At 35.2% G+C, this 18,694-nt stretch overlaps 1 protein-coding gene across 1 annotated transcript in view; it reads left to right on the top strand.

The window, feature by feature from the left end:
- The window catches only part of TTN (titin), a 285,964-nt gene that overhangs the window by 164,987 nt on the left and 102,283 nt on the right, over positions 1-18,694 (top strand). The window contains exons 179-202 of the mRNA XM_082466160.1: positions 528-641; positions 2,014-2,082; positions 4,270-4,350; positions 5,253-5,327; positions 6,004-6,096; positions 6,548-6,610; positions 6,958-7,047; positions 8,853-8,903; positions 9,463-9,864; positions 10,038-10,316; positions 10,564-10,839; positions 11,006-11,145; positions 11,771-11,897; positions 11,990-12,253; positions 12,546-12,812; positions 12,953-13,216; positions 13,305-13,444; positions 13,603-13,729; positions 13,847-14,113; positions 14,239-14,505; positions 15,344-15,610; positions 15,702-15,841; positions 16,262-16,388; positions 17,179-17,321. Coding sequence (XP_082322286.1) covers positions 528-641; positions 2,014-2,082; positions 4,270-4,350; positions 5,253-5,327; positions 6,004-6,096; positions 6,548-6,610; positions 6,958-7,047; positions 8,853-8,903; positions 9,463-9,864; positions 10,038-10,316; positions 10,564-10,839; positions 11,006-11,145; positions 11,771-11,897; positions 11,990-12,253; positions 12,546-12,812; positions 12,953-13,216; positions 13,305-13,444; positions 13,603-13,729; positions 13,847-14,113; positions 14,239-14,505; positions 15,344-15,610; positions 15,702-15,841; positions 16,262-16,388; positions 17,179-17,321 — 4,133 coding nt within the window. The remainder of the gene's footprint in view (positions 1-527; positions 642-2,013; positions 2,083-4,269; positions 4,351-5,252; positions 5,328-6,003; positions 6,097-6,547; positions 6,611-6,957; positions 7,048-8,852; positions 8,904-9,462; positions 9,865-10,037; positions 10,317-10,563; positions 10,840-11,005; positions 11,146-11,770; positions 11,898-11,989; positions 12,254-12,545; positions 12,813-12,952; positions 13,217-13,304; positions 13,445-13,602; positions 13,730-13,846; positions 14,114-14,238; positions 14,506-15,343; positions 15,611-15,701; positions 15,842-16,261; positions 16,389-17,178; positions 17,322-18,694) is intronic.

The raw sequence follows: 18,694 nt of genomic DNA, 5'->3' as shown, positions 1-18,694 counted from the left end.
TTGTCAACATTCTTTAAAGATCGTGAAATTGAAAAGTATGTTAAGCCTGAAGAACCTGAACCTGAACCACAGCCAGAAGAAATACCAATACAAGGTATTCAGTTAATTGGACTTAAGTCTTCATCACCATATTCTTCATCTGATACATATGTGTTTTGCGTTGTTCTACATGTACAGTACGTCTCTTTGCACCTGTATGTAAGATATTCTGTTTTAAATGTGCATCTCAGTCTTATGTATTCATGTCATTTGTACTATTTATTTCACATCAATGTGGCTTATATGGATGCTTCCTTTGTTGTTTTTATTAGCGCCTGTGCTGTATTTCTCATTATCTATGTACAGTGTTGATATTCTTATATTTTATGCTGGACACTTTTACGTTTTATGTTGGATACCAATAATATGTATCCAAAAAAGCAAACTTTTTACTTCATAAATATACTAAAATTTCTACTGAATATACTGTATATCCACATACCAATTAACATATTCATATACTAATACTCCTGAAATACTCTTTTAAGAACCTGAACCTGAAAAGAAGGTTATTGAGAAGCCAAAACTCAAACCAAGGCCCCCAGCTCCTCCTCCAGCTCCACCTAAGGAAGACCTGAAGGAGAAAATGCTCCAGCTTAAAGGTATAAAATGCCACTTCCCAAGTTTTATTAACCTGCTCCAAACTTCTATTCAGACATCTGAAGTTGTACTTGCAAGAAATGTATTTTTAAAATATGTACTTTCGGACATGATCAAGTTGCGGGAATTCCATAGAGACCTGTGTTTTATGCTGCCCTGGGTGCCTTGTTGGGCCGTGGCTGCTGCCCCCAGGGTCAGAAAGTGCACCATTGTTAGCTTCATCCTGGCCATCTCAATGCAGGGACTGTCCAACTAACTTTCTCATGCAGAGTGGGGTGAAAGGATTTTCTGATTTCAAAGCGTGGTTGCTATGCATATCTTTGGGATCTTGTGCATGTGGAATGTAGAAGAAAACTCTGCAAGATATTTTTAATATTGCAGTAGCAAATTTATACAAAAGCCAAAACTTTGTTCTTAAAGAATGACATATGCTTTAAAATATACTATAGATAATATATTTATGGCATCCAATAGCTGATGTGTTCATAAACCATGAAAGGAAGGTATATGAACGCTCTGGCACTGCTTCCCCACTTTTTTTTTTTTGCAACTTAATAAAAACCCAGTTGTGTTCTGTGGTTGTCCTCACCATAGCCAGAAAGAGCGGTTATGGATACATTTGATATCCAGCATCTCTTCCCATTGTTAAACTTCCTTTCATTCTCCTTGCATTTAGGTTTTTCTTTGAATTGATTCAACATTACTTAATTTTTTTTTTAACATTACTTAATTTTTTAAATAGCATCTTTAAAAGCTGAAATAAACTAGCAAAATCATATTATTCTTTTTATTTTAACAAAATGTTGTCTTATTTGTGGTGTCATGAGATTTCATGAGATTTCCCAATCTAAAATAATCTAGATATAATCTTAGGTGAGCAATTTTCCCATACTCACCTACACATGTACACAAAGCCAGAATTTTCCATGGTAAGACTTCTTTCTTGCCTCTCTACAACCCTCTTGGCCTGTAGGGGAAGCTTCTGGCATTTTTAATCAGACATAGAAAAAGTGATCACTTCTTAAAAGGCTACACATCTGTTGATTAATATATTCCATGAGGACACACACTTAAATACATTTCCCTTCATGTAAAATTTATATGCAAAGGAAGATTTCTTCCTCCTGCAAAGAACAAAAATTATCTTCCTTCTCAGCCAGACTTTAACTTACTACTCAAGTTTGGAGTAAAACTGCAATCTGTTTTCAGGTTTGAATGCTTCTTATATGTTCTTCAGTGGCTGTTCTTGGCTGTTATTAATGCTTTTGGGTTATAAGCAAAGCCTGGTTTTGATTCTTAGAGCAGGTATTTAATAATTTGCTTCAGATAAGACTAAATAAACAAATAATGAAAGTAAGATCTTCTTCTTTAAAGCTGTTTCAAAGAAGAAAGTTCCTGAAAAACCTGAGGTTCTGGAAACAGTGGCCCTTACACCTCTGAAAGGTATTTCACAGTCTAGAAAACGCTCATATGCAGTATCCCTTCATTTGACTCCTTGCTCTTCCTGTTTTCTAAAATGTTCTTCTTCTTTCCTTTTTTAAAATAATCAGAGTAGTCTCATTGATTTCTTCTTTTTTGTAGCTTTTATGGTCCTGGTTCATGAGTATTGCTTTCTTTGTCTCCCATCAATTTCATACATTCCTGAATAGATGTTTTTTCCTTTGTCTCATCTACGTATGTCTTCTTGCATTTTCCTAAACTCAAAAATATTAAATTTTACTGGTTAGCTGACATCAATATCAGGGCACATCTTAGATTAAAATGCTTTGCAATTTCACCTGAACAACAATATTTTAGCCAGTGTTATAAGCACTAAAAATAAGTCCTGTTCTCCTTCTATACTATTAAGGTGATTCATAGGGATTTCCTTGTGGCTTTCCTATCTCTTTTTTCTCATGGACTCCAAGACATTCTTTCAGGTGTACAGATCTCATGTTGTAGGGAAATTTCATTGCCACTGCAGGTCATTTTTTCAAAATTTATTTCTCTTTAAACAATATTTTTCCCTATCTAAACTTAGACCCTAAAGAAAAATAAATGAATCATAAAACATCTATTAAAAATAAAATTGTGAATTTTTCCAGTAAGTATGGTGGGTAACAGTGTTCTGTTTAAGTAATTAACACATCCAGACTCATAAGTTGAATCTGTTGTTGTTTCACTCTGGAATTTTGGAAAAATCACCCATCTGAATGTATATTTCCTGATTTATAAAATGGAGATTACAAAATAATATTACTATGGATGTTAACCAGTAAAGGATTATTACAAAGCCGCACAAATATTAAAATGACATGTAATGACATATAATGACTTTAAAAGTAATAACTACAATGGTGTGTTCTACACCTGAGTCTCATATGTCAGTAAGATCTTAAAAATAAAATAATAATATGGAAAAACAAATACAAAGATACATTTTCACTATATCCATTAAATAAGAAAAGGATATTATGCCATTCCAACTTATGTTAATTAAATGCATGGGCATCTCCAGTTTGATCAATGAAAATGGTTTACATTACGAATATTGGTAACTTGAAAATAGTATCGAAGGCCAGCACAATTTATCATGGATAAAAAAATTTAATGTTTAACTGTGAAATTTTACTTAAAATATCAGTACTTGACATAAAAACGTCATTATTTAAAGTGAAATATTTACATATTTGCCTTCTGCATGTTTAAATTTGAAGTAAGAGACTTAGGCATGGCTGTGTTTTCACATAAAACAAAAACTTTTTAATGAATTGCAAATGTCTTTTTTAAAGCACCAAATGGGAAATTTAGAAATAGCTAAGAATTCAGATTGTAAGTGTGTGAACAAATATAATGTTACATGATACAGATAAATAATGCTTTAAATTAGATTTTAATTGACATTAGTAGAGAGGTAAAATGGTTCAGTAATCAGTAAGTGTTTCTCTTTTTTTTTTTTTTTCCCATTCAAAACCATTAGGGCTATAGTAGTAATAGGAGGCTGCTGTATATAGTATCATCTGCCATGCTTGATATTCACTAAAGATGGGATTAATTTGGAATTCCTTGGGTCCATTTTAGTTTAAATTCAAGAACATTTTCTTATTCATTAAAAATAAGCTCTAACACCAGCTTTCAAATTCTATAGTTCTATAATTTTAGGTTAGTATTAGTTCAAAAAGGGGACCTTAAGAAAGGATGCTTCTCAAGAAACTTATCAAACTCCAGATCTTTTGGGTTTCTTCTCTCATCAGTGGAGAAGATTGAATAATGTCACTAACACCTACTATAGTTAATGGTCGGGGAGATATCAAAGTAGATTTGGGCAATCTACAATTGCAGATTGGGGCAAAGATGCTGTCAAGAACCTTGTATTTGATGAAAGATTCATAAAGTCTATATAGACACTTTTAAGATGAATGAATATATTTGCCTGTAGTTAATGCAACTGAATTTCATCACAAGGTTATATAGATGTTTGCAGAGGAAACAACTTGAAGTGTATTCTTTGCTTTCAAATTCTGTGATATTTATGTGTAACAAAAATTATTACTTATACAGTAGTTACTAGTTTTGAAAGAGACATTTTTCTTGTTGAAATTTACTTTTTATATGAATTCACTTCAAAATTTAAAATCATATTCTTTTAAGTGCTTGGAGGTGAAAAGAAAGTTCACAAATCACTTCCTGAACCTAAACCTCAACCAAAGGAAGAAGCTGTTCTCAAAAGCGGTATAGTATTTTTCAACTGTTATATCAGCTTCAAATACACACACAAAAAGGACTTGAAAGCTTACAAAATGTTTCTGTCCTTTGGTTTTCTTTTAATTAGATTCCCAATTTATCAAAATTCATTTGTTGTTGTATTGAAAATTAAATGTGATCATTTCCATCTTTTTAAAAGAAGACAAATTTTGTGAGCAGAGTATCTTGAAATTTACAACATTAATAGACATGACTAAATTGATAATATTCTAAACTAATGACTGTAGCTGCCATTTTCATAATCAAGTTATGTAGTAAAATACACTAAACCTCTTAAATACTCTAAATTACACCAAACTATTTAAGCCTAAACTCAGCATTCAGTTTTTAAAAGTGTAACACAGGATTACCACAACTAATAAATAACATTTTCTAAAAACTGAACTTTTTTCAACTAATAAAATATTAAAGAATTAGAAACAAGATATTTGAATGAAGAATCAAATTCTAACATTTTCTTCACATAGAATTACTTATTTCTAGGCTACATTTCTTTGGCCATCTCCACTTCAGTAAACTTTATACTTATTTAAATGCTTCTTTTCTCATTAAATTATGACATTGGATTGTGATTAGAATTTGTTGCTATTCAAATTATTCATTTTGTGTTTGGGTCTTTTCTACCAGGGATTTAACTCTGAACAGACTATCTACATAGATATAAAGTGACTCTGAGTGTTGTTTTAATTAACGTAACCACCTTTGATTTTTTTTTTTAAGCATTTTTAGTGTAAATACCAAGTTCCCCAGTGCACTAGGTTGCATGCTTTTCACTTCCCTTGCTTTGTACATTATTTGCATTTGTCAAATTTATTCAACATCTTCATTTGTTTGTCTTGGTTTACATATAAATCTTTTTGTCTTTTAAGTTCTAAGAAAGAGACCTGAAGAAGAAGAACCTAAAGAAGAACCTAAAGAAGTAGAAAAAATTAAAAAACCTGCAGGTAGGAATCTCAGTAACAATTTGTGAAATTATCTTTTAACAAAATTGACATTTAACAAAAGGTTTATCTTGTAAACATAAATGGAGTTAAATATAAATGTAGCTTCATATTTCATCTGTCACATAGTCTATGTTTTCCATTGTCTGCTTTCTGTTTAAATATTTTTATAGGAGTTCTCAAATACATTCATGCATTTCCCTGCACTTCATTATTATTATTATTATTATTATTATTATTATTATTATTATTATTATTATTATTTTGCCACTTAAGTTTTCCAGTAGAAACAGTTGTGAAATAATCAAGTTCAAGTTGGCTGTAAAATAACTTCATGGGAGGGTGTCAGAAATGTTTCATAAAATTTGGGGGCTTTTAAGTGGGCTGATTTTTATCATTCGCCTAGTCACAAAGAGTATATTTGGAACTATTTCGAAGTAATTTAGAAAGGGAGAGATAATGGAGTTGGGAGGCAAGTATAGGTGAAATAAAAGAAAGAAAAATAAATTGAAGCAGAGTCAAGAAGAGAAAATAGAAATTAACTGATAGAATATAAGGGTTTTTTTTAAGCCATCAATAGAGCTTTTGAAAAAAGTTTGATCTGATTATTTCAGATCAGTTGATTTCGAAGGATTAAAATCCTAAAATAACGCTAGAAAATCATCTTATTATCTTAAAGTGCCAGAACCACCTCCAAAAGCTGTTGAAGAGGTTGAAGCACCTCCAGCTACTGTTACCAAAAGGGAAGGGAAAGTTCCTGAACCAGCAAAAGGTACAAACTTCCTGGCATTTTCTTAGTTGTCTCTAAAAATACAAATATGTGTCAATTAAAATATCATTACACTGGCATTAAGATTTGAACAGATGGCCTTGATCTGCTCATCTCATCCAGCTTAATTTTCTTTACCATTTCACTCTCATGTGCAGTTGCCTCATGTCCACCCATTTGTTAAATAAATTACTAAGTTTTAAAAACTGAAACAATTGTATTTATGGGCAATGAGATGAAAAACATTAGAACCAGTAAAACTGCCTTACTATATTTTCTAAGTATTTTGTTTAAAATGCAAAATAAACTTGGAGTGAGTATTTGATTTGGTGACTATATGTGTACAAATTCTAATACCTTCCAAGATATGTTAAACATGCCCAATTTTGGCTTGACTTTGTGAAAAACTTCAAAAATACTGTGATAATCTGCTTATTACTGTGAATTGTTTTAGTGCCTGAAGTTAAGCCAGCAGTACCTCTCCCTGTACTTGAACCAAAACCAAAGCCTGAACCAGGTAAGCAAGCTTATCCTCAATGTTGACAGCATATTCCTTCATGTTTCACACAATTAATGTGTAGCTAATAAGAAAAAGGGAGTAAAGTCCGCATGCATCAAATGATTTCTAATGTCCCAATGTATTATTAGATTATATTGCTATATTTTATTTAATATAATATGTTACATATAGTCAAATATATTATTATATTGTATATAGATTTTATTATAGTTAGAATATATTGTTCTCTGAAAAACCAGTTATTAGGAGATTTTAAAGTTACATCAGAGAAGGCAAATAGGCCACCAAATGATATTTTAGGAAGTGACAAAGGATACATTAATGCAATGGACATCTTTCTACAGAAGTGAAAATAATCAAACCACCTCCTTTGGAGCCCGCACCAGCCCCTATCGCTGCCCCAGTGACGGTGCCAGTCGTTGGAGAGAAAGCAGGTACTTATTCTGTGGTTCTCTTTTTGCTTGTTTGTTTTGATGGCTTAATAAAAACTTCCTTAAAAATCAAGCTCTCTTTTTGTTGAAACATAGGCATCATTTCAATTGTGGGAGCTTATATAAATTCTCAATTAAATTTTCTTCATCTGCTGCTCTATAGCAACTTACTCTCTCACCCATGGCTGCCTATTTTGTTTCAATTGGAATGTACATTCCTGCAAAACACCATTTCTTTATATGCTTTTGAGATTAAGTAATGAATATGTTCAGTGCTGATGAAAATTAAGATGTACAGATACTCTCTAAGGACATACATATAGGAATCCCATGGAGATTCAAATTTTCCATGTGCCCTGCAGGAATCATTTCTCAGTTTTTAAAGATTGCATTTTGGGATAATGAAAAAGTTCTGGAAATGGATAGTGTTGATAGTTGCATAATATTGTGAATGTACTTAATGCAACTGAATTAAGTTGCATTAAAAATGGTTAAAATGGTAAATTTTATGGTTAAAATGGCAAATTTTATGTTAGGTATATTTTACCACAATGAACAGAAAAAAAAAAAAAAAAGGACTGCATAGTTCAGCCTTTAAATCTATATAAGAATTTAGATCAATAATAATTTTCTTAAATGTACTAACTCAGTGGTACAGCTATCTCAGGTACAAACAAAATACTTATTAGTTGTACATGAGCTATTAGTAGTTCATCACTTAGGTGATAATCTCAAAACCAAAAATGATTTGACATGTATTGATCATTGATAAATACACGTCCTGACTATTTGATCTTTGGCTACTTCCTTCATCTCTTTAAATTTTAATTTCCTAGTCTGTAAAATCAGAATAATAACCATAACTACCTACTAGGATTATTGTGAGGATTAAATATATGCAAAACACTTAGCACAGTGCTTGGTACCTAGTAAGCCCTATAGAAATATTTGGGTTTTTATTGTGTTTAATAACATGAGACAATATACTATGTTCTTCCGGCTGGAGTTTAATTTTAATATTTATATTAACATATTTTGTCACTGTATTTATGGTTTGGGCGTTATTCTTTTAAGCTTTTATGATTTCTATGTGATAACTTTTATTAGTTCAGAGAAAGACAATAACTGCCATTGAGATAATTAAGTATGTGTAAAAATACAGCTTTTCTCACATCCCCAGGGCCTGACACTAGGGAATTGATTCTACAGTTTATACTGCCCCTGAGTGAACTGAATTAAACTCTAAGTATAGGAACTGTCTTGGTTCTGCCTTAGTTCATTGTCTAATTAAGGTAAATCTTCAAAGGAATCCGTGCATTTGTAGAACATAGACCCTTTCTTTTTCCTTAGTCTTCTCTGGATTTATCGGCCCAACTTAATAAAGAAAGCCCTTTAGTAACTTCTGGGTCATTTCCCTTTTGTCTACATTGATTCCTTATTGACAAAAACGTATTTCCTTGGTTCACATAACCAGCACATACATAAACATATAAAATACTTTACATAGCTAGGCAAGAATAAAACTCTTTTTCACAAGGAAAGAGTAAGCCTTCCAGAAATGGGAGAATTACTTGCTGAAACTAATTTTTTAATCCTAAAAAGATTGGCAATTTAGCTTGGTCACATCATTCTCAGAATATGCCTTCTTGGAAATATCCAAATATTCTCCATGGAAGTCATATAAATCTAATTTTTTCTTTATGCATTAATGTTTATAATAAAGAGCATGACTCATCCCATGTGGTTTACTACTAAGCATGAAATAAGTCTGAAAATTGTTTAAATGCTGAGTTTTATTTTTATTTCAGAAGCCAAAGCACCGAAAGAGGAGGCTGCCAAGCCAAAGATTCCCATCACAGGTAAGATTCATTTCCCTGTACCTGAATTGTGACCTTTCACTCTGGGAAACTTTACATTCAAGGGAAACTTTCTATATGAGGGGGAAAAAATTCAAAATTTATATCAATCTTTATGACTTCTAATTGATTCTGCAAAAACTAGTATGTCTTCTGATATTGCAACTAATATGCCTCTAATATTATTCAAGTGGGTAATACATATATCAAATATATACTTTAGCATAATAAACCCTATAAGCTCCTAGTTTCATTCTTCATATACATGATATTTATACATGACAGATAAAGTAATTAGACGCTAATCTGGACATTATATATTTGGCTTTAAAACTTGAGAAAATGAAGAGCATTTATTATTCATGGATTCCTTATGCCACCCCATTTTCTTTCTGAAAGAAAGCAGGATAACTTCAATTGACCTTTCAGTTGCCTAGTCTTTAATTTTCTCTTCTTGTCTTCTGGTCGCTCTATCACTGGTTTCATCCAGCAGACAGCCAGATATGCACTTTCTGAACCTTATGGAAATGCCAATTCAACTTTTAATTTTATTTTGAATTAGGTGTAGCCAAAAAGACTCCTTCACCAATAGAAGCTGAAAGGAAAAAGTTAAGACCAGGAAGTGGTGGAGAGAAACCGCCTGCCGAAGCTCCATTCACCTACCAGCTGAAGGCTGTACCACTGAAGTTTGTGAAAGGAATCGAAGACATTGTCTTGACTGAATCTGAGTCAGTTGGCTCTTCTGCAATCTTTGACTGTTTAGTCTCCCCCTCCACTGCATTAACAAGCTGGATGAAAGATGGTAGCAATATCCGTGAGAGCCCAAAGCACAGATTCATCGCTGATGGGAAAGACAGAAAGCTTCATATCATTGACGTTCATCTTTCTGATGCTGGCGAATACACCTGTGTTTTACGTCTGGGAAATAAGGAAAAGACCTCCACTGCGAAACTGATTGTTGAAGGTAATTTCCAGTCTTATGAATACGGTCTGTATTAAACTTTAACACGGTAAACCTCAATAGCAACTTTTATTGTCATTTTAGACAAAACCTCTTATTTCCAAGTTCTATTTCATTGGAAATATTGTACGTATTGAAAAGTCTCTGCAGATTCTTAATACCACAATTCTCCACAGAACTTCCTGTGCGTTTTGTAAAAACGCTTGAAGAGGAAGTCACAGTGGTCAAAGGACAGCCATTGTACTTGAGCTGCGAGTTAAATAAAGAACGTGATGTGGTCTGGAGGAAGGATGGCAAGATTGTGGTGGAGAAACCCGGCAAAATTGTGCCCAGTGTCATTGGCTTGATGCGGGCCCTGACCATCAGTGATGCAGACGACTCTGATGCAGGGACATACACAGTGACTGTGGAAAACGCCAACAACCTGGAGTGCTCATCCTGCGTGAAAGTAGTAGGTTAGTACTTTGCTGGGAAATTTAGTTCTACTTATTATTATGTTAAGAAAAGAGAAGAGAGAATTTTATTTCCCAGTATCAGGATATCAGTAGTCTTATACCTTATCTAAGAGGGGGAATATCAAATCATAGCAGATTAATCATGTCCAGTTTTGAGAATTTTTTCCTATTTCTGAAATTTACTAAGGAAGTTATTTATATTACTTGTTCAGATCATAATTATCTTTCTGACCTCACTGTCATACAGAAGTCATTAGAGACTGGCTGGTGAAACCTATCCGAGATCAGCATGTGAAACCCAAGGGGACAGCTGTTTTCACCTGTGTCATAACAAAGGATACTCCAAACATTAAGTGGTTCAAAGGATATGATGAAATCCCCTTGGAACCAACTGATAAGACTGAGATAGTAAGAGATGGAAATCATATACACCTCAAAATTAAGAATGCTATGCCAGAAGATATTGATGAATATGCAATGGAAATTGAAGGGAAAAGATACACTGCAAAGCTGACACTTGGAGGTATAAAAATCTTACCTTTTATTCTCAAAGATAAGTTTTGTACATGTGCCTGAGGCAAAACAATGTACACACACACACACACACACACACACACACACACACACACACATGAAAGCATCTTTAGGTTGTTGAAAGCCTTATGGTATTTCATCCTTTACCAATGCAGATCGTGAAGTTGAATTGCTTAAACCAATAGAGGATGTTACCATTTATGAGAAAGAAAGTGCAAGCTTTGATGCAGAAATCTCAGAAGCAGACATTCCCGGAGAGTGGAAACTGAAGGGAGAACTTCTAAGACCCTCACCTGTGAGTAATTTCTAATTTTAAGTTGTTAATCATATACACAAATGAACCTATCTACAAAACAGAAACAGACTTGCAGACAGAGAGAACAGACTTGCCAAGGGGGAGGCAAGATTGGGGAGGGATGGATTGGGAGTTTGGCGTTAGCAGATACAAACTATTACATATAGAATGGTTAAACAACAAGGTCCTACTGTATAGCACAGGGAACTATATTCAATATCCTGTGATAAACCAGAATGGAAAAGAACATTAAAAAATGTATACATATGTATAACTGAATCACTTTGCTGTACAGCAGAAACTAACACAACATTGTAAATCAACTATACATCAATAAAAAAAAAATAAGTTGTTAGTCATATAAAATAACTACATTCTATAATCAGGTTTGACATTCAGATTTGGTTCAGTAATGATGGAGTTACTTCCAGCTTCTGAAGTCTCAAAGAGGGGGAGAAATTTGATGCGTTATTTGTGGACAGCTTGGCAATTTTTTAAAAATTTTATGACAAAACACTTTTCCTTATTTTTATTAGTAGTATTACAGTTATTTTTATGACTGTAGAAATCTGTATCTGAAACATTCTATCTCATTCAAATGCTAACTAAAACTGCCATTTTTCAGACGTGTGAAATCAAGGCAGATGGTGGAAAACGCTTCTTGACTTTGCACAAAGTCAAACTGGATCAGGCCGGTGAAGTTCTTTACCAGGCACTTAATGCAGTCACGACTGCCATTCTGACAGTAAAAGGTATTGGCCTTTAGAACTCGTGGAGTGTGCCCAACTTCATGTTATAGTCCTCTGCATTCTGAAAAACCTCATTCTTAATGTTTGATTTTCAGAAATCGAACTTGACTTTGCCGTGCCCCTGAAGGATGTCACGGTCCCAGTAAAGCGACAGGCTCGATTTGAATGTGTCCTCACTCGAGAGGCAAATGTTATATGGTCTAAAGGACCTGATATAATCAAGTCATCTGACAAGTTTAATATCATTACTGATGGAAAGAAACACATTCTTGTCATCAATAATTCTCAGTTTGATGACGAAGGGGTCTATACTGCTGAAATGGAGGGCAAGAAGACCTCAGCACAATTATTTGTTACAGGTGAGAGCTGGTGAGATCTGCCTCTAACATCCCATAGTTAGGCACATGAATATCTGACTTTAAAGACAGAACACCAAGTTCTAACAGCTGTAAGTGACCATTGGCCCCATGACTTTATTTTCACATTGCCATCAAAAAAAAAACCCCTTAATTTTTTTTTAATGGAGGATAGCTCCATTTGAAAAGGTGACTCAGTAAATGCCATGTGAAACAGATTCTTTCTACCAGACAGATTAGAGTGGAATATTTCTGAACTAAATTGTATTTCTGAGCATATTACCTTGCATTGCAGGTATAAGATTGAAATTCATATCACCTCTGGAAGATCAAACAGTGAAAGAAGGTGAAACAGCAACTTTTGTCTGTGAACTTTCTCATGAAAAAATGCACGTAGTCTGGTTCAAAAATGATGCCAAACTCCACACAAGCAGAACTGTACTCATCTCATCGGAGGGCAAGCTTCACAAGCTGGAAATGAGAGAAGTGACACTGGATGATATATCCCAGATCAAAGCTCAGGTTCAGGACCTGAGCTCCACAGCAAATCTGAAGGTCTTAGGTATATGTGACCAACTATAACCAGAGAGCCAGTTTTTCGATGGTGGGAGTGGGTAATAGTTAAACATTTTGCAACCTGTAACTCTTTAATTACCTTTCATTTTCACGTTCTTCTGATTATCTGCTGAATGTCTTTTACAGAGGCCGATCCCTACTTCACTATGAAATTACATGAGAAGACTGGAGTCGAGAAGGATGAGATTATTCTGAAGTGTGAAGTGAGCAAAGATGTGCCAGTGAAATGGTTTAAAGACGGGGAAGAGATTGTACCTTCACCCAAATACTCTATCAAGGCAGATGGCCTGCGCCGCATCTTAAAAATCAAAAAGGCAGAACTGAAAGACAAAGGCGAATACATGTGTGACTGTGGCACAGACAAGACAAAAGCAAATGTCACTGTTGAGGGTGAGTTGCGTAAAATTTTTAAATGTACCCTATCTGAAGCTGCAGTTTATTTGTTCAGTCATTCGAACAAAAGTCTGTATAATTTCAGCCCAACTAATAAAAGTGGAAAAACCTCTGCATGGAGTAGAAGTGTTTGTGGGTGAAACAGCTCGCTTTGAAATCGAACTTTCTGAACCAGATGTCCATGGCCAGTGGAAATTAAAAGGAGAGCCTTTAACTGCTTCCCCTGTAAGTCACAATGATCTGATCACACAGGCGGGGGGCTTGCTTGGTTGTTGGTGAAAAATGATACATTTCTGGTATGAAATGTCTTGATTATTTGTAGGAATAACCAGTGATGAAAATGATGTTCTCCTTCTCTTTCCTCCTAACCTCACTCCAAACAGGACTGTGAAATCATTGAAGATGGGAAGAAGCATATTCTGGTCCTTTATAACTGCCTGCTGGATATGACAGGCAAGATCTCCTTCCAAGCCGCCAACGCTAAATCTGCAGCCAATCTGAAAGTGAAAGGTACACTCCACCTGCCAGCCACCCTTCTGTATTTTCTTTGCCAGGCTTTCTCATGAGACCCAGAATTGACGAATGGAATCATATTCTGGCTTCATTCACACCCTCTTCTTTTTTCAGAATTGCCACTTATCTTCATCACGCCTCTCAGTGATGTTAAAGTCTTTGAGAAAGATGAGGCTAAGTTTGAGTGTGAAGTATCCAGGGAGCCCAAAACATACCGTTGGCTGAAAGGAACCCAGATAATCACAGGCGATGACAAAACTGAGCTTCTTAAGGACGGCACTAGGCATTCGCTGGTGATCAAATCTGCTGCTTTTGAAGATGAAGCAAAATACATATTTGAAGCTGAAGATAAGCACACAAGTGGCAAACTGATCATTGAAGGTAAACAGTTTTATCAGATAGGCCAACTTTAATTGCTTTTTTTTTTTTTTTTTTGCTTTTATATATCCTCCTTTAAGGACTGGAATTAATAAGGGTTTTTTTGTTGTTGTTTTTTTTCTTGATAGGAATCCAACTCAAATTCCTCACCCCACTCAAGGATGTAACAGCCAAAGAGAGAGAAAGTGCTGTGTTTACTGTGGAGCTGTCCCATGATAACATTCGTGTTCACTGGTTCAAGAACGACCAGCGCCTGCATACCAGCAAGTTGGTCTCAAAGCATGATGAAGGGAAAACCCATTCCATCACATTCAAAGACCTCTCTATTGATGACACCTCTCAAATTAAAGTAGAAGCTATGGGGTTAAGTTCAGAAGCCAAACTCACTGTACTAGGTAGGTGCTTTTTTTTTTCAATTTAATTTTATTGCATTCAATTCATCAGAAATTTGTGGAGTATCTACTATATAAAATTCTTCCAAGGGTTATATTGCATGAAAGCAACACCTGTCCTTAAGAAACTATCAGGTATATTATTAGGCTTGTTTCTCAAATGTTTTTACCTAAAAATATGAGGATTTTAAAGGGCTAGACTCTGGCTCACAAAATAGCCAGTTCAAATCAGAATTAAAACTCAATTAATTATTGAGCCCTGTCATGTTTAAAATAGGAATATAAATACTTCTTCTCCCCTCACTTTATCAAAATTATTTCAGAAAAATGTTTTTCAAGTCCCTAGGAATCACAGAACTTACATTAATAAAGCTCATTGTTTTTCCTGGGCCCTTAGTATTAGGCAGATTATATATAAAGTCTAACATATATAGAAACTATCAAAGGCAAACGATTGATATAAGAAAAACTAATAATGTGAATCTGAAAGCTTACAGGTAAACTAGTCATAAGAGATTTGCTAAGAAATTAAAAATTCATCTGAATACTGAAGGAACACATAATTAGGTTTGAAGCTAAATTTCATTGTATCTTTCAAACTACTGTTAATAAAATAGTTCAAAATATAATATAGATGGATTAGATTTTGATAAATCCCAGGCATTGATTCTGTTTCTAACTTTTAGAGAACTTTTGAACATAAACATGTTAAATGTTTGTGGAAGCATGGTGCAATTTCTAAACATACCCAGACCTCTGTGAGCTGCCTCTTAAACTTTCCAAGAGACTGTCATCTCTTTAAGTGGTTAATAAAATTTTTTCACTTATACTTTACTTGCAGAGGGAGATCCATACTTTACAGGAAAGCTTCAAGATTACACTGGCACAGAGAAAGATGAAGTGATTCTACAGTGTGAAATTAGCAAAGCAGATGCACCGGTGAAATGGTTTAAAGATGGACAGGAGATAAAGCCATCTAAAAATGCTGTTATTAAGGCAGATGGCAAGAAGCGCATGCTAATCCTAAAGAAAGCCTTGAAATCAGATATTGGACAGTACACCTGTGACTGTGGGACAGATAAGACCTCAGGAAACCTTGAGATTGAGGGTAAGGAAATTTCCACGAGTTTCACTGTTGAAGCTGTTGGAGTTATTTCTGCCAGAGGCCAATGACACATGCTGACCCTGCCCTTTTCTAGATCGGGAAATTAAACTGGTGCGACCCCTGTACAGCGTGGAGGTGATGGAGACTGAGACGGCCCGCTTTGAAACCGAAATCTCGGAAGATGATATCCACGCCAACTGGAAACTCAAGGGAGAGGCACTACTCCAAACACCTGTAAGGCTATTTCTGAACTTGTCAACACCTAGAGGAGCTGTATGAAATAGAAAAGGACAGGAGAAAAGTCAGACTGCACGCAAGGCATTTAAAACATATCAGGTTCTTTAACCTCAAACCAAAGAGAGCTATTAGGGTCTATGAATGGGCTTGGACAGGTACACTTGCATTATTTTTGACCCAGCATAGTGGTATGAGGCTGTAGATATTCTGTGATGCTGCTAGTTGGTTCAAAATGATGCAGCTAAAATAAACATTGCCTTCATGAATAGTATTTGTTAGCTTTCTTTCACAAAACTCAAAATTATATAGTCACCTCACCAGTTATTTGTAAATTCCTTTAATTAAGATATTATATCCTCAGAAAAAAATACCAAAGAAGATGATTGCCTACAAAACCTTTTCTTTCTTTGGGTACAGGAGTGTGAGATCAAGGAAGAAGGCAAAATGCACTTCCTTATTTTGCACAACTGCCGCCTGGACCAGACCGGTGGGGTAGATTTCCAAGCTGCCAATGTTAAATCTAGTGCCCACCTCCGAGTAAAACGTAAGTATTATATGTTTCTGCTGAAAACAAATTGTATAGTTCTGCAGCAAATGGATGTGAGTGAAATTAATTGGATTTATTCAATTAATTAGAAAACATTTTTAAAGTATAGAAACTGGCTTTCTTGTATTTACTTTTTGTCATCCTCATACAACTGTGGTTCAGATTCTAAAGTTTTGGAAATTTCACTGACCTTGCCATTTGAACAAAAGAAAATTAAGTCAGAATCTCCCACTTCGTAATCCTTTCACTCAAAGTAGATATTCATAGAACAAGAATCTAACTCAGAACACTTAAAGACCCTTAAAGAAATCCTTCAAGTGGCTGTACAAGTATAGCACCATAAAGAAAAACTTTGCTGTGTGGGCATTTCAGACTCATTTCAGGCTAACATTTTTGGAAGGTGCAAAAGTGTTTATGGATTGGACAGGCTATGAGATTGAGCGGCCCTTGTCCTCTCCCAATCAGAGGCTTGGTTATTTTGGAAGTTGCATACCTTACGTAGCAAGAGGAACTTGACGCCCGGCACAGAGACAGATGCAGCACTAATTTCCCGCTGACCTTACATATCAGAACGAAAGGGCCCCTACAGATACCCACTCTCAGGCCACTAGCTCTCCCCTTCTGGGCACCAAGGGGCCACGTCCACATGGGAGTGAGAACAGTGGGCAGTCCTGTGGCTCTTTCCTTCTTGAAGAGAGCAACCATGGAGATTAATAACTAAATCTGTATTTATCCTTTTGGAATTACAAAATGAGTCACCCACGGCTTTTTCCTTCCTCTCGCAAAGCACGAGTCATTGGTCTTCTGAGGCCTCTAAAGGATGTCACAGTGACTGCAGGAGAAACAGCCACCTTCCACTGCGAGCTGTCTTATGAGGATATCCCAGTGGAATGGTACCTCAGAGGGAAGAAACTAGAGCCCAGCGATAAGGTAAGAAGCAGGAGTGCCGTTGCCTTGCCTTGCTTTTCCTTTTCCCTCAGTTCTTTCATCTTCACGTGTGTGTCCCTTGTTCTTTGCTTTCCTACGTCCCCTCGTCTCCCTTTCCCTTTCTTTTCCCTACTCAAGCCTGATTTCTGCTGAAATTGTAAAGCAGATTCTTCTCATTTTTGTTGGGTTTAACCTGATGATATTTTTATTGAAATGGAAATTAACATTTTAAGTACGATCAAGTTTTAGGTTTTTGAAGAAAAGGCAAACACTCATTAGCTATCAGTGATAGTTTAATTCATCGAAAGACAGGAAGGATCAAAAAGGCTTTCTGATTCGATGCGTGCTAACGTGCTAACGAGGGTACAGATTAAGTTTTATGGCTAATCCTCTCCATGCTATCTAGTGTTCTGCATATAAGAAGATTAAGAGGAGAGGATGGAAATTCCATTTCAGACAGTTGATCAAGTAGTTGAGATAAGTTCTGGGCAGATATCTGCTCTTCAAGCATTTCTCCAAAGCTATTTTTAACCCTCAAGTGCTTTGAGCTGTGCAAATTCTGGAATGCAAGTGGACTATTTAAAGTGCAACGGATGGTGCTGGCAAGAAAGAAGGGCTCTGTGATTACCCACATGTACGAACAAATATACTTTAAGAAGTTTTAGGGAATAACTAGCTTCTGGTGTTACCCCAAATTTCACCCATAAGTAAAAACCAGAGTGATTATTCAGATAGGCCCAAAATACAGTTTACCCAAACTGAGCTATGTATTTTGCCCCCTAAGACAATGTGTGTGTGTCTAAATTATCTTTATAATTCACCATTAATTTTGAATTCTTGAAATAAAATTATAGAAAATGCCCAACGTGGGTTGGAAAGAAAGCACAGGGCATTTCATTGTTCTCTGTCAGTTTTTTTTCAATATTTTTAGAAAGAGTATCAAATGTGGCATCAAGCTTTCAGTTTAAATCAAGCTGTTAAGAATTATAGGAACGTAATTTAAAAGGGATTCAGTTTAACAAAGAACCACAAAGTTGATTAAAGTATTAGAAGGAAAATGCCTTTGAACAACTGTTCTCAAACAAACAAACAAACAAAAAACTAGTATTCTACCAAAGTGATTGAAAGGTGATTCAGTTAACAGTCATCTGAGAGACAAAATCTGCCTGCTGTACTGACAATAATGACCAGTTGATCTCCTTTGTTACCAAGGATAGAAAATGCAGCCATAAGTTCAAATTGCAGCAAGAGAATAAAGTTTAATATGAGGAAACTGTCCTCACCGTGAGGTCTTCTAAATACTGAACTGGGTGATGGAGGCATCTCCACCTTCAAGTTTGCTTTTTAAAAATATACATTTGTCCAATTAAGTGTGC

This window comes from Balaenoptera physalus (assembly GCF_965194825.1).
Source record: "Balaenoptera physalus genome assembly, chromosome: 6".
In the NCBI taxonomy this organism is placed as follows: domain Eukaryota; kingdom Metazoa; phylum Chordata; class Mammalia; order Artiodactyla; family Balaenopteridae; genus Balaenoptera; species Balaenoptera physalus.
This window is presented reverse-complemented; position numbering and strand designations above follow the sequence as displayed.